Source organism: Heterodontus francisci, chromosome 10 (assembly GCF_036365525.1).
Source record: "Heterodontus francisci isolate sHetFra1 chromosome 10, sHetFra1.hap1, whole genome shotgun sequence".
In the NCBI taxonomy this organism is placed as follows: Eukaryota; Metazoa; Chordata; class Chondrichthyes; order Heterodontiformes; family Heterodontidae; genus Heterodontus; species Heterodontus francisci.
Window position 1 is genome coordinate 60,067,284 of NC_090380.1, and position 15,879 is coordinate 60,083,162.

Genomic DNA, 15,879 nt, shown 5'->3' on the forward strand with positions numbered 1-15,879 from the left:
ACATTCATCAGTCTCACTGTCGAAGCCACACCCTTTTTTTTATCCGGGGCTCGTTCCGTGCTGAGCTAAACCCTAGAATAATCGTCATCTGTTACATTGTTTTCCCCTGCAATGTTGATAATCTTTAGGAGGTGAGGTTGCAGAAGCTGGCCAATGAAAAAGCCTCACATTATGTGTTTTGAATTTTTCTATAAAAGTAAAAGGATTGTGGTCAGTATAAGCTACGGTCTCTCTATATCCATTTTGAACATATACTTCAAAAGTTTTGAGAGCCAGCAACAGTCCCAGGGCTTCCTTTTCCACAGTGGAGTATCTCCTTTGATGTCTGTTTAATTTTGTGGAGAAGTACCCAACTTGTCTCTCAATGCCTAACTCATCATCTTGGAGCAGGATGGCACCTACCCCTCGGTCACTAGAATCCACTGTCACTTTAAATGTTTTTTTAACGTTTGGAGCTGCCAGCATAGGTTTGTTGGTTAAGATGGCTTTCAGCCTCTTGAAAGCTGTTTGGGACCTCCCTGACCACACTACCATTGCTTCTTTCTGTAGTAGGTCTGTCAGTGGGGCAGCTATAGTGCTGAAGTTTGGGACAAACTTGCAGTGAAACCCATACGTCTCCAAAAATTGCATTATTTCCTGTTTTGTCATGGGGATGGGAAAATCTATCAGTGCCTGTACCTTTGCTTCTCTGGGCAACACTCTCCCTTGACCTACAATATGCCCTAGGTAGGCTATTGAGCTTTAGCGAATTCTCTCTTTGCAAAATTTACCACAAGGTCAGCCAACTGTAACCTTCAGAAGAGGGCTTCTAACTGATCTAGGTGGTCCCCCCAAGTGTCACTGTACACTGAGAGATCATCCAGGTACACTACACAGTTGGGAAGGCCAGCCACCACCTGGTTCATCAGCCTTTGGAAAGTGGCTGGGGCATTTCTTAATCACAAGGGCATCACCTGGCACTGGAAAAAGCTATCTGCGGTGACAAAAAACCCTAAGGCTTTCTATAGGTATATCAGGAATAAAAGAATGACTAGAGTTAGATTAGGGCCAATCAAGGATAGTAGTGGGAAGTTGTGTGTGGAATCAGAGGAGGTAGGGGAAGTGTTAAATGAATATTTTGCGTCAATATTTACAGTAGAGAAAGAAAATGGTGTCGAGGAGAATACTGAGATTCAGACTACTAGGCTAGATGGGATTGAGGTTCACAAGGAGGAGATGTTATCAATTTTGGAAAGTGTGAAAATAGATAAGTCCCCTGGGCCAGATGGGATTTATCCTAGGATTCTCTGGGAAGCTAGGGAGGAGATTGCAGAGCCTTTGTCCTTGATCTTTATGTCGTCATTGTCGACAGGAATAGTGCCAGAAGACTGGAGGATAGCAAATGTTGTCCCCTTGTTCAAGAAGGGGAGTAGAGACAGCCCTGGTAATGATAGACCTGTGAGCCTTACTTCGGTTGTGGATAAAATGTTGGAAAAGGTTATAAGAGACAGGATTTATAATCATCTTGAAAAGAATAATTCATTAGCGATAGCACGGTTTTGTGACGGGTAGGTCGTGCCTCACAAACTTTATTGAGTTTTTCGAGAAGGTGACCAAACAGGTGGATGAGGGTAAAGCAGTGGATGTGGTGTATATGGATTTCAGTAAGGCGTTTGATAAGGTTCCCCACGGTAGGCTATTGCAGAAAATACGGAAGTATGGGGTTGAAGGTGATTTAGAGCTTTGGATCAGAAATTGGCTAGCTGAAAGAAGACAGAGGGTAGTAGTGGTTGATGGCAAATGTTCATCCTGGAGTTTGGTTACTAGTGGTGTACCGCAAGGATCTGTTTTGGGGCCACTGCTGTTTGTCATTTTTATAAATGACCTGGAAGAGGGTGTAGAAGGGTGGGTTAGTAAATTTGCAGATGACACGAAGGTCGGTGGAGTTGTGGATAGTGCCGAAGGATGTTGTAGGGTACAGAGGGACATAGATAGGCTGCAGAGCTGGGCTGAGAGATGGCAAATGGAGTTTAATGCGGAAAAGTGCGAGGTGATTCACTTTGGAAGGAGTAACAGGAATGCAGAGTACTGGGCTAATGGGAAGATTCTTGGTAGTGTAGATGAACAGAGAGATCTTGGTGTCTAGGTGCATAAATCCCTGAAGGTTGCTACCCAGGTTAATAGGGCTGTTAAGAAGGCATATGGTGTGTTAGCTTTTATTAGTAGGGGGATCGAGTTTCGGAGCCACGAGGTCATGCTGCAGCTGTACAAAACTCTGGTGAGACCGCACCTGGAGTATTGCGTGCAGTTCTGGTCACCGCATTATAGGAAGGATGTGGAAGCTATGGAAAGGGTGCAGAGGAGATTTACTAGGATGTTGCCTGGTATGGAGGGAAGGTCTTACGAGGAAAGGCTGAGGGACTTGAGGTTGTTTTCGTTGGAGAGAAGGAGGAGGAGAGGTGACTTAATAGAGACATATAAGATAATCAGAGGGTTAGATAGGGTGGATAGTGAGAGTCTTTTTCCTCGGATGGTGATGGCAAACACGAGGGGACATAGCTTTAAGTTGAGGGGTGATAGATATAGGACAGATGTGAGAGGTAGTTTCTTTACTCAGAGAGTAGTAGGGGCGTGGAACGCCCTGCCTGCAACAGTAGTAGACTCGCCAACTTTAAGGGCATTTAAGTGGTCATTGGATAGACATATGGATGAAAATGGAATAGTGTAGGTCAGATGGTTTCACAGGTCGGCGCAACATCGAGGGCCGAAGGGCCTGTACTGCGCTGTAATGTTCTAATTCTAATTCTAAAAGCCAAGGTCGCTTTAGCTCGGGGGTTTAAGGGAACCTGCTAGTATCCTTTTAACAAGTCTATTTTGGTTATGTATGTGGCGTTTCATACTCTATCTATACAGTCTTCCAGGCAGGGAATTGGGTATGAATCAGCTCTGGTCACTGCATTAATATTTCTGTAATCAATGCAGAGCCTTGTTGAGCCATCGGCTTTGGGCGTCAGAACAACTGGGGAACTCGAACTGCTCTGATTGGGATCAATCAGCTTGTGTTCCAGCGCATACAGAATTTCCACCCGAACTTGGGTCAGTTTTCTGGGACCTAGGTGATAGGGATTTTGTTTCATGGGACGGGTCTCTCCTACATCCACATCGTGTACAGGTAGGGTTGTGTACCCTGGTTTGTCCCTGCAGATCCCTTTAAACACTGTGAGCAGCCTTGTTAGGTATCCTCTCTGTTTGGCTTTTAAAGAGGAGAGTACGGTGTCTAATTTCCCTAACATTTCAGTGTTAGCTAACCGGACGGTAGGGAGTTCGATTTGGGAGTCCTTCAGGCCTTCCTCTAACATGCCCTCACTGTCCCTTTCCCCCCCCTCTTTCCTGACTGCCTGACAGACTTATGCTTGTTTGTCCTCTTCACGGCTGTGATACTGTTTTAACATCGTGATTTGGCGCAGCCTTTGTTTTTTCTTATGATTTGGGGTATCAATTATATAATTCACCTGGCTAATTCTCTTTACTACTCTGTACAGGCCACTGAACCGGCTTTCAGTGGTTCTCCCTGTATTGGTAATCGCACTAACACATCGTCTCTGGGCTGAAATGTTCTGGCCTTGGCATGTTTATCTGCCTGCCTTTTTATAGTTGTCTGGGAGGTTTTTAGGTGTTCCTGAGCCACCATACAGGCTCTCGTGAGCTGTTCTCGGATTATCAAGACGTAGTATAACAGGGAAGATTCATTCCTATGTACCAAAAACCTCTCCTTGATTAGTTTTAGAGGACCTGTCACCTCATGTCCATATACTAATTCAAAGGGACTAAAACCAGTGGATTCATTAGATGAGTCTCTGGTAGCAAACAGAAGAAATCACAGCCCTTTGTCCCAGTCATGGGGCTACTCATAGCAGAATGCCCTGGTCATTGTATTTAGGGTCTGGTGTTACTGCTCCAAAGCCCCTTGTGACTGTAGGTGGTAGGCTAAGGACTTTAGCTGGGTTACACCCAGATTACCCATGACCTTTTGAAAAATACTGGATGTACAATTTGTGCCCTGCTCCAACTGGATCTCAGCAGGCAGCCCATATCGGGTGAAGAATTGGGTTAGCCCCTCCACCACTAACTTGTCAGATGTAGTTCTTAGAGGAATAGCCTCTGGAAATCGAGTAGTCACATCCATAATGGTGAGAAGATACTGGTAGCTTCCTTTTATTTTTGGCAGGGGTCCTACACAATATACCAGCAGTCTGCTGCACTGTTCCCCAAAAGCTGGTATGGGAATTAAGGGAACAGATTTTATTGCAGGTTGAGGCTTCCCCACAATCTGGCACGTGTGGCAAGTCTTACAGAACTCCACCACAGATTTGTGAAGTTGTGGCTAGTACAAATGCTGTCTGATGCGGGCTTGGGTTTTTCTGATACCAACATGTCCAGCCATTGGAATCTCGTGAGCTATCCTCAATATTTCCCTACGGCACATCGGCGGCACCACTATCTGGTGAACCACTGTCCACTCTTCATCTGCAGATCTGTGAGGAGGTCACTACTTCCTCATCAGCACCTCATCCTTTAAATAGTAGCACTCTGGAACTCCCTCTGCTTCAGCTTCAGTTTGGGCAGTCCGTGCTAACTTTTTAAAACTGGGTCAGCTTGCTGAGCCTTGACCAAGGAAGACCTGTTTAACCCATCCTTTGGGTCTTCTAACTTCCCAAAGAAGATTTCAGATAGCCAGACAGTAGGGTCATCTGTCTGCAGTGACAGTTCAGCCTCTTCTGATGGAGCTTGTTTGGCCATAGACCGGATGACCACACAGTCAGGAAAAATGTCAGGGACCTTTTCCTGTGAGTGCTCTGTCTCCCTGACCTCTTTTGGTCTTTCTAAAACCACTGGGGAAGCTACCACCTTCGCCCCTGCCAGATCAATACCGAGGAGTAGGTCGAACCCGTCCACAGGTAAACGAGGGACAATCCTCATGGTTACCAGTTCTGAAACAAGGTCCACTCCAGGTGCACCCAGTATAAAGGTATGGGTATATATTTTCCTCCGATACCATTTACTAGCACTCTAGCATTCAATGCACTCTCTGGGGGAAAGGTCATGCCTTTTCCAGCAGAAGGGATTGGGTAGCTTACTCAGCTCACTCGAGGTGTACAGGGTCACTTTTCTTCTGGACACAAAATCCTGGTAATTCTCAGGGATTTTGTTAAGTTTTCCCACAATCTCAGCTGTAGGTTTACTGGGTTTTACTGCTGCAGTTAAAGCCACAGCCCAGTCTGCTATGCTTTCCATCAGAGTCCCTTTCCCTGTACGGGTCTGGTGTACCCTGTCTAAACCTATGAGTTTTCCCCTTAACTTCCAGCACTCAGCTCAAAGGTGACTTGCCTTTGTTACAATGGAAACATACAGGCTTCCAGGCATCACTCCTGTTCTCAGCACCTTCCTTTTTGGCCTGAGGAGGGGCTCCTGTGTTTCCAGCTCTCCTTTCTTGCGCATAGCTGTTCATCCTCTGTCACTCTCCCACCTTCTATCCTTTTCAAGTTTTTGGAGATGACTAGGGAAGTGCTTCCCTTGGGGCAAAGGATTGTGATTAAGTGTATAATCATTATCCAGGATTGCTGCCTGCCTGACTCTTGGAATCTCTTGTTCTTCCACATGGTTTCTTATGGAAAGGGGAAGAGAGTTTTTGAACTCCTCTAGGAGGATCACCTCTCTGAGGTTTTCGTAGGTGGACTCTATCTTAAGTGCCCTTATCCATTGGTCGAAAGCGAGTTGCTTAACCTTTTCAAACTCGATATAAGTTTGTTCCGGCTGCTTTTGGAGAGTTCAGAACATTTGGTGGTACGCCTCTGGTACTGGCTCGTATGCACTCAGGATAGCATTTTTAGTCATCTCATAATCTGAAGAACTCTCATCAGGCAACAGTGAATAAACCTCATGAGCTTTTCCTGTTAGTTTGCTTTGCAAGAACAGTGTCCTGCGGTCTAATGGCCACTTCAACTATTTTGCAAACTTTTCAAAACAGACGGAAAATGCTTCCACATCCCCCTCATTGAACTTTGGTATCAACTGGGAGAACTTTAAGAACTCAACACCCAGTTCTGAGCTAGGGGTTACTTTCTCACTGGCGGTGCCTTCACTGGGTACATTGGTCTTCCTCTATTCAGTTCGAGCTGCTTTAACTCCCTTTGGAAAGCTCTTTCTTTTTCTCTGTCCCCCCTTTCTTTTTCTCTTTCCTGGAATTCTCTCTTCTCTTTCTCTCTCTGGAAAGCTCTTTCTTTTTCTTGGAATTATAATTCTAATCTCCTCTGTTCTAGCTGTACCTTATCTAATGTTACTTTGTTTCAGATTCTATGCCTGTCTCCAGTTCTTCAGTGTCATTTTAAAATGGTTGGCCACAAGTTTTAGGATTTCAGGCTTCCTAGCTTTTGGACAGATAGTAATCTCTAACTTCCTGCTATATTCCTCAACTCTTCAACAGATAGGGCTGTTAACCTGGCCCTCGTTACTTCACTCTGTTCGAGGAAGGAAGGTACTGGCCTTAAATGTGGACATTTTAGTACTCTAACACTGAAAACCACAAGAAAACGTGTATTGAAGTTTTAAAATTATTACTGGAGATCAATTTGGTTTCCGGCTTCCAATTGCCCATTTGTCTTTGGCTTTGATCCTGGACAAGCCCCCAAATTTCTGTTACAATCAAGTGGGGGGGGGGGGGGGGGGGGGGGGGGTAGGGGATTGAAGTGCTTCCCTTTTTTTCCTCCCCTTGTTTGACCTAAGACCGATCTGATAAAATAGTAAACAATGCACCAACATACACTGGAGGTTTACATACACACACAAATCTGTTACAGAGTGGGGAAAGGTAGATTGGTTGATTTAGAGTCTATAAAAAAGCTATATAGTCTGTGGAGATTGGTGATTTGGCTGGCTTCTAGCTGAATTCAGTGGTCCTGAGGCTTTTAGTTTGAAGAGGTAGATGACTGGTTCGGTGAGTCTCTTAGAGATAACGATGTGGATGATTTCTTCCAACTGAGATTTTGTAGCCGGAGTATACAAAGGTGGTCAGTCAAAAAGCAGGATTTGAAAGTTTTCAAGTTGGAATAGAGAGAGAGAGAGAGGAACCCTTACAAGCAACCCATACAACTCTTACACCCTCCACTTGCTTCTCCCCTGCTGCAGAGAAAAAACACCAGCTTAAAAACAACAGATGTGGAGGGGCTTGTCACATGACAGTCACTCAGTCATTCAAACATAGCAGTTAGCAGTATTGCTCTGCTTGCTGAGAGAACAGGTAGTTCCTTTAAACTTCCTGGGTCTTGGCTCTTGCTGGGGACTGAGCAGACATTTTGTCTCTCTTCTCACAGTCCTTTGCAATGTAGGATACAGTGTAGCAAACTAGGTGATCATCTTAAACTGAAAGGATGACTTTGCTGGCAGCTTGTCTTATTTAAAAATGTATTTTCAAAAAATATAAATTCAGATTTCTAATCAGTGGATTAAAGAAAATTGTTATTCAACTAAGAATATTGGTGTAATATATGCCACTCACCTTTCCTGCCCTATACAGAAGCATGGCACCACACTCCTCCTGCTCACCTCAGTGATTTCCAAACAGACCTTCTTGCTCTTTGTGGCAGGATTCTTCCTCCTGTTGGCAGGGAACAGAATCTCCCTGTGGCTCCTTACAGCCTGCAGCATCATTTCTAGAGAGGCATCAGTGAAGTGAAATATTGCCTCGCAATGTTGTGCGGCAGGTTCTTTCTCTGTTTAAACACCTGGACAATCCTTTAAGTTTTATCCTAGCAGGGTCCCTTTAAATAATTAAGCTGAAATAAACCGAGGTGGGTTGTCATCATGCCCACTCTTGCTAATTGGTTGGGAAACCCGGAAGTCAGATGCGTTAACAAGCCACTGATAAACGTCCTTCTGAATCTTCTGAATTCCTCACGCTACTGAGGTACCCTGCTACCAATGTGCTGGACTGTTAAAATTCAAGCCCATATCTCTGGAAAAACTAGCTCTCAATTTCAAAGAGGGTAGGGGAGGGGGAGAATGACAGAGGGAGAGAAAGAGAGTGAGAGAGATACTACAAGTTAAAAGATTTATGGCTATACAAACAAAATACAGACATTAAGCATATCACTCAGATCTGCAAGAAGTTCCTCTTAGATTAAAGGATGTTAGATTCGAACCAAGCAGTCCAAATATAATTATCAACATGTCAGGTGGATCAGTTGGGAAAAAAGAATACAGGAGGTATCAAAGATCACATCCATGGACAAGGATTATCACTTTCATGTCCCAGGAGGCTAACACCACTATCCCAGAGGAAGAAGAGGCTAACTCCTTTTGCAAAGTCAAAAGGATCAGATTGAATGAATTCCTGGAATCATTGCTAAAGGAATGAGCATGTCATTAATATGCTGAACTTGTTGGACCTTTAGGATGTCCAATAGACTTCCTATATAAACATTTAATTTATCAGCAATGTAAGGAGTCCAATGATAAACTAATCTCGGCTTTATATTACTCTTGCATACTGAGTACAGTATCAGCTTATAATCAGCAAGCTGGTTAATGCTGAATTGTTAAGATGAAGCTGACTGCCTTTCTAATCTCCATTTTTTATTCTGTCAGTTAACTATATCTGACAAATAATTTGCATATTTTAATTTTGAAGATTAAAATATTGCTTATTGTGATTATGAGGTGCCAGTAAGGAAATGTTAGTTCATGACTTTAGGGTCTGACTTCGTTTTTGATTTAGCAGGAGAAGGTTCATTTATTAACTTAATAACTTGTGTATATCCTAATGGAAGGTTGGTAATGTAAATGTTAATATATTTCAAACTTATTGATATGAGATAATTCAGTAAGCGACATTTAGCCATCATTCTCTCCTCAGCATAAACTGGATGGTGTTACGACCGAGGCAGGAGGAGTGCACTGTTTATTCTAGTCCCACTTCTTCACAGATCACAACATATATTTAAATTTTCCCACTTACCGATATGGTCAATCATAGACTCTATTTTTCCCAGAATAAAACATACCAACCAGGTTTCTTTAATAAACAACAAAATTATCAGTTTATTATAAAACAAGTCTTAACCAGTAATGAAGTAAAGCATAAAAGCACAGATTGAAATATTAAAGTTCCCTATTTACCTTAGCGACTCACACCCACACACACATACATCAGTCAACCGGAAAAATAAAGGGCTTTTTTTGTTTTTAGAGCTCCACTACAGTCAAAAAAAACACTTGGGCTGAATACTTGTTCATTCTTGAAGAAACAACAGATGAGATATGTTATGTTCCAAAACAGGCATACAGTCTGGCCTCCGACTACACATAGACAGGTCACTGGGATCTTTTAGAACAGTTCTCTTCAGGTGATGTTGAGAATTAATTTAGCAGGCTTTTCTTCAAAGACAGAGATGAGATGAGTTGACATAATGGATGTCTCAGGGTCTTTTAGAGAGGTACTGGAAAGTGGTCTTCTCTCCTTCCTTGGGAATTCTCTTCTCTCCATGGAAGTTCTCTTCTTTCCTTGGAAGTTCTCCCCCTTTTTATACAGTTCAACCACAACTCAAAACAATTCAAAAGCGAAACTGACAACAGGAGGTTAACCTTTTGACCACCATCAATCTTGATCTGTCACTTTTTTGTAAACAACTTCTCCAGGTGTCCAAAGTTCTCTGTTGTTTATTGAGCTGGAAGTCAGGTGGTTTCCCGAAAAGGCTTGATGTTGTTGCTGGAAGTCAGGTGGTTTCCCGGAAAGACTTGTTTTCTTCACAAGACCTCTCAGGGACGTTTTTAAAAAACATTTCCAGGGACTGTTTTTTCAAAGTCAAGTGGCCATTACATGACCCCCTTTGAAAACCCCAAAGTTTAACATTTCTTCAAACTTTCAAAAATGAATCCTCAAAAAATATACTTAACAAAACAGAGGCATTTTCGTAACAATGGTAAATCCCAGATGGTCCTTTGATGAAGAGTTAAGAAGAAAAGATTAAAGATGTCCATTTATAAATATTCCATTCTAATTTCATTAGGGTACCAATCCCATTATTTTTACAGTTGACAAGTTTACATATATGAAAAAGAAACTTACATAAATAATTAAATAAGTTAATGATTTTAGTTCAGGTGCATCAGCTTATTATTGGTATTTTGAATATTTGTATGAAAATGCAGACTTGCAGAAATACTATCAAAATTTTCCTTATAGCCTCAAATGCTATTTTTTATTCTGGGAAAAGTGCAGAGTAGAATAAATATCAATCAAAACATTCCACATAAATGGCTTTCTGTAATAAAAGTACAAGTAGGCAAGAGTAGGATACTGAATAAATTTCATTTAGGAGTAAGACATTCATCCTGTTGTAAAATCCTCCTGAATCACAATAACTGCACATCCAGTACTTTAATTATGTCTCTTTTATTTCGATGTGAAATTTAAGTTGGATTCATTGGGGCATTGTAACAAGAACTGCAAATTTGCAAGCATACATATATTATTGATTTGTACACACTGGATGTTCTTTAGACATGTACTTTGCTTCTATTGATGCCCAAATCATTGTATCCATTGTTACCAACTAATTTGCAATGCCCTTCTGACTTTTGGTTTACAGTAATCTCACTCTAACATCCAGTTATAAAATCATGTTAGAAGACAAAATACGTACCAGATACCTCTTCGGCTTTTCCAATTACCATAAATTGGATACGTCGTAATCTCGGTTGGCAGTGAACGTCTATTTTCTTGAAGAAAATACAAAACTAGTATAATTACCAGCACACTGTAAAAGAACACGTCATAACTAAACAAAATGTAAAGCTCTAGTTTAATATGATTTTCCCCTCACCTGCAGTACAATGCACATTTTATAGATAGTCAGCATATCATTGCATTTAATGGAAAAGAAAATTGAGGGAGGCATGTAAGATGTGCTGCTTCTTCACTTGAATCCATTTTGCACTACCAACCAAGTGCAATTCATCGCCGGATGCTCAGAACATTTAAGAACAGAAGAACATTTATAAGAGGTAAAGACTATTCAACTCAATCTTAGGGCTGGACTTTAAGAGCTCGCCGCCGATCAATGACGGCCCACCTGCTCAGGCCGCATGTCGACGAGCCGCCGCTATCTCACGCTTGGCAGCTCATTTAAATAGCTGGGGCGGCCCGGCCCATCCAATCACATGGAGGGGGCGGGCTGTCCATCCCCGGCAGTGGCGTCAACTGCCTGTGTGCAGGCACTGGCACCATTTCTAAAGGGCAGCCAGCCCTGCTGTCAGATATAAATTTTTTAAGAAGTATCCCTCAAAATTTATCTAATAAATTTTAAACACCCCTTTCCCATCCCCCAATAACAATTACATTAATTATTTGCCCTTTCACCTCAAAACACTTACCTTTTAAGTGTGACCTTCCATCCCCCAGACTGCACAAAATTTAGAGTTCACTCCTTCCCACCATCCCCTGCACCCATTACATTTATTTGACCCCGTACCTGCCCCCACTACCCCCAGAAAATATTTACTCCTTCCCCTTCCCCACCAGTGTCACGCCGCCTTTCCCCAGATGGGGAATTGAAGGCACGGGAGTGCCAGCCACTGCACCGAAGATCACGGTGGGCCCTCAAGATTGCAGGTGAGTGTATTTTAATTTATTCATTCCCTTCATTTACATATGATAAGTAGGGTCCTGTCGGCCAGCGACGGGGAGCTGCCACGGAGCCTCACCACCGCCGGGAGGATTGGGCCGGGCCCTGCCAGCGTCTAGGTCCATGGCGGGCCTCTTCCAGACTCATGTTCAGGCCCCACTGCTGAGCAGCCCGACGTGGAGGGCTTGGTAAAATCCAGTCCTTAATTTATTTAAATGTGCTAAAAAGGTGACTAAAAAAATGCAGAATTTCCAAGAAGCCAAAGCTGTGAATTTTCTCCAGATAATATTATGTCTTTTTAGTGTTTTATATATAATCATCTCTGTCGAAATTGATTCTGATAACTTCCATCCCTTTTGCTAGCCAGATAATTAGCTTAGAACTTTGAAACAGGTTATATGATTTGGCACTAACTAACTTTGATGAAACTTTATTCCACACATCAGCACACAACCACGGGGGAAACAACAGCTGAATCTCTAATGTTATGACCGACCGCTCAAGACAAAGCCCCCCATTCAAAATATATCATTCTGATTGCGGTGGGAGCAACGCACTGTCAATTCAGTCCCGCCACTCCACAGATTGCCTAACATATCACTTTAAACTTTCCAAATTAAAGAAATCCACAGTCAAATTGAACCATCTATTAACCCCCGAATAAGGCGAAGCAAACCAGGTATCTTTAGATCAACAAATTAACTGTTTCTTAGAAAAACTAAACTTGTAAACACTACTAAGATATAAACATTTATCAAAAAAAAGTCCTTGCAGATTTATGCTCCTGCTGAAGTGGAATCTTCCAATGTGGAACAGTCTTCAAGCCATTGCAACTGTCCGATGGGGGAACAAAAAGGTTCTTCAACAGTAGGACAGTCAGCAATTTAGTTCAGCAGTTGAAGTGATGCTCTTCTTCTTCCAGCAATGAACATAGCAATTACAGTTCAGTTTTTAAAGTAATTGGTTATTTTCTTTTAAGAAATTAATCTGGATTGACTTTTCAGAATTCTGTGAGTATAATAAATAGGGTTTAAACAGACAGAGGGAGAGCTCGCTCTTATTTCCTTCAATATATGCTGGCAGACAGTCTGTGTGTCTGTCTTAGAACAGTCTGTCTCCACTAAAGGCCAGTTCAAAAGACAATTGCAACATTGTATCTCGATCCTCAGTCTCTGAGTGGCTGTATCCAAGGCAACCAGGATGCATTTTTTGAAGCTGGTTGGTTCTCTCTCCGTATGGTTGTATCCACCGGCAACCAAAATGCATCTTCCAGGTAATTCCTGAGGCTTGCTTGTTCTTAAAACAATACTGATCCTTTTTCAGCCTTAAAGATACACCGCATACTTCCCCCCAAAAAACACCAGGATCATAACACTAACCTCATGTGAGAGTTGACCAATTTGTATGTATTTCTGTAGTTTTATCACAGTTAAACTTAAACAAATTAGATCAATTTTATGCATTGCTTTCATAATTGTATGACTTTCTCAAGTTCCACAAAAATAATTTTAGTTATGTCAATTATTCAATATAATTTTGAATATGAGCCCTGAAAACATTTTTTATCATTCTTCACTGAATCCTTTTGAATACATCTAAGTTCTCTTGAAACACATTTTCCCATTTTGAGCCTGGGTGTTAAATATTGTCCGGGAGAAGCACAAGGAGAAAGATCAGGTTCCCTCCATAACGGGTGTATAGTCCTTCCTACTTGATTTTCTTCCACGTGCTCCATTCTTCATCTTCATTCGTCCTTCATAGTTGAAGATGACCATGACATTAACTAGAAGTTATTGAGTTAGGTTTCAGGTGCAATGTGTTTGAAGGTAACTAATGAGACCAATATAAGCAGGAAAAGATCTGTTGCATGTTGGACACAGATGTACTATTGGTGTGAAAGAGGTGCTTGTGGCTTTGGACTTGCGAAGCTCACATTTCCTGTTGGCCAGAGTGACTCCATTCTGTTCACAGGAGGTGGCACCTTTGTTGATGAATCTGCACCATATAGATCGATCCTGTGCGAGGTTCTGTCATGTCTCAAGGGAAATGTCAAAACACTTCAGTGAAACCTTCAGGGTGTCCTTGAAGCACTTTTTCTGGCCTCCATGTGAACATTTCCCTTCAATTAGCTCACCGTAGAAGAGTTTTTTTGGCAAACGCTCATGAGGCATTCTGTCAACATGTCCTGCCCATCTTATCTAAAGAACAAAGAACAAAGAACAGTACAGCACAGGAATGGGCCATTAGGCCCTCCAAGCCTGCGCCGATCTCGATGCCTGCCTAAACTAAAACCTTCTGCACTTCCGGGGACCGTATCCCTCTATTCCCATCCTATTCATGTATTTGAGCTCTCTTCAGCAGAGTGTGGATGCTAGGCATATCAGTCACGGAGAGAATCTCAGTATTAGGAACCTTGTTTTGCAATTGGATCTTGAGTAGTCTCCACAAGCAGGTCATGTGAAAGTGGTGTAGCTTGTTTATGTGCCTGGAGTAAAGTGTCCACAGCTCACAAGCATACAAGAGAGTGGGAAGGACGACCGCTCTGTATACATTCACTTTTTTTGGGAAACTAATCCCTCCTCTTTGCTCCCCGACAGTTTTTCATAGTTTGTCAAAGGCAACATCAGCTATTCTGGTGTTGACTTTGTTGTCAATGTGAACTGCTCTGGAGTGGGTGCTGCCGAGGTCAGTAAATTTGTCAATTGCTTCAAGCCTTTGACCATTGACTGTAATAATTGGTTTCACATACTGCTTTTGTGGGGCAGGTTTGTACATGACTTCAGTCTTTTTGGTGCTGATGTGAGTCTGAAATTATCACATGCAGATGGGAAGCGGTCCATGCTATGTTGCATTTCTTGTTCTGAACAGGCATTTAGGGCGCAGTCATCAACTGAAAGGAAGTCACAAATCTCAGCTTCATGCACTTTGGTTTTGGCTTGTAGTCTCCTCAAACTGAAGGCTTTGCTGTCTGTGTGATATCTAATGTGGATGCCACTTTCGTTAACACAGAATGCTTCAGAAAGCATGCCAGAGAACATCATGCTGAACAGGGTAGGAGCCAACACACAGCCCTGCTTTACTCCATGTGTGACTGGAAGGCATCAGAACTCTCTGCACTGTCCAGGACAAAAGAAAGCATGGCGTCGTGGAATTGCCGTACCATAATATTAAATTTTTGCCATGATTTTCCATAGGCCCTCATGATTGTGTCGAAAGTTTTAATCAGATCCACAAATGTTGAGTACAACTTACAGTTCTGCACTTAGCATTCCTCCTGGAGCAAACACCATGGCCGGAATTTTAACCCAGTGACGGGGTCCTGGCAATCAGCCCTCTTTTGGACTCCTAATGAAATTTCACAGCAGGCAGTCAGTTAACTGCCTGCTGTCTGGGATGCTGTCACTTTAAGGGACAAGTTCCTACTTACAGAGCTGCCGGCCAATCGGAGGGGCCTGCAGCTCAGCAGTACTAGCACCGCCATCGGGGTCACCGGGGCCAGTTAGGCAGGCCCCAATGAAGGGATGGGGGGGGGGGTAGGGTTTGGTGACGGTGAAGGGGGGTTCTTGTCACAGGGGCAGCAATTGCTGCTGTGGGGATCTCCTTGGGCCATGGATTGCCCTCAGAGGAGGGACTCCACCCCAAGTCCAAAGGGAAGCTGTTAAGTCTCACCTGGCAGTGACTCCACGTGGTGGCGGGCCCTTCTGACGTTCATGAAATGGAAGTGGAGGTGGAAAGCTTCCCTTAAGTAACCCTTAATCAGCCAATTAAATGACTCAATTGGCCTTGGGTGGGAGGGCCATTCTCCAGCTTCTCCGCCATGGACAAAATGGCATGGGGACAGAACAATATCGGGCACACGACCCAAAACCACCCCATGCCATTTTGTGCTGTCCACCTTGCCTCCGTTCCAGTCTCATGTCAATTGTGCCATGACTTTTTCTGAAGCCATATTGACTGTCTCGTAGAAGGTCCTGTTTGAGATGCAGTGTCAAGCAGTTTAGCAGGACACTTGACAGTATTTTCCCAGCAATGCACAGTAGGGAGATTGTTCGATGGTTGTCACAAAATTGACAATTTCCCTTCTTTTTGTAAAGGTGAACAATTGATGCATCTTTGAATTCCTGAGGAATGTCTTCCTGGTTCTACATTATCTCGAGCAGTTTGCTCAGTATGTCAGTGAGTATTGTGCCTCCTGTCTTGTATATTTCACTTGGTATTT

The 15,879-nt window shown here is 42.9% G+C and overlaps 1 protein-coding gene across 2 annotated transcripts in view; it reads right to left on the bottom strand.

Annotated features, from left to right (window-relative positions):
• The window catches only part of LOC137374457 (V-set and transmembrane domain-containing protein 5-like), a 114,892-nt gene that overhangs the window by 20,148 nt on the left and 78,865 nt on the right, over window positions 1-15,879 (bottom strand). For both annotated transcript variants that reach the window (XM_068040594.1, XM_068040593.1), the window contains one exon: window positions 10,680-10,755. In XM_068040594.1, coding sequence (XP_067896695.1) covers window positions 10,680-10,755 — 76 coding nt within the window. The remainder of the gene's footprint in view (window positions 1-10,679; window positions 10,756-15,879) is intronic.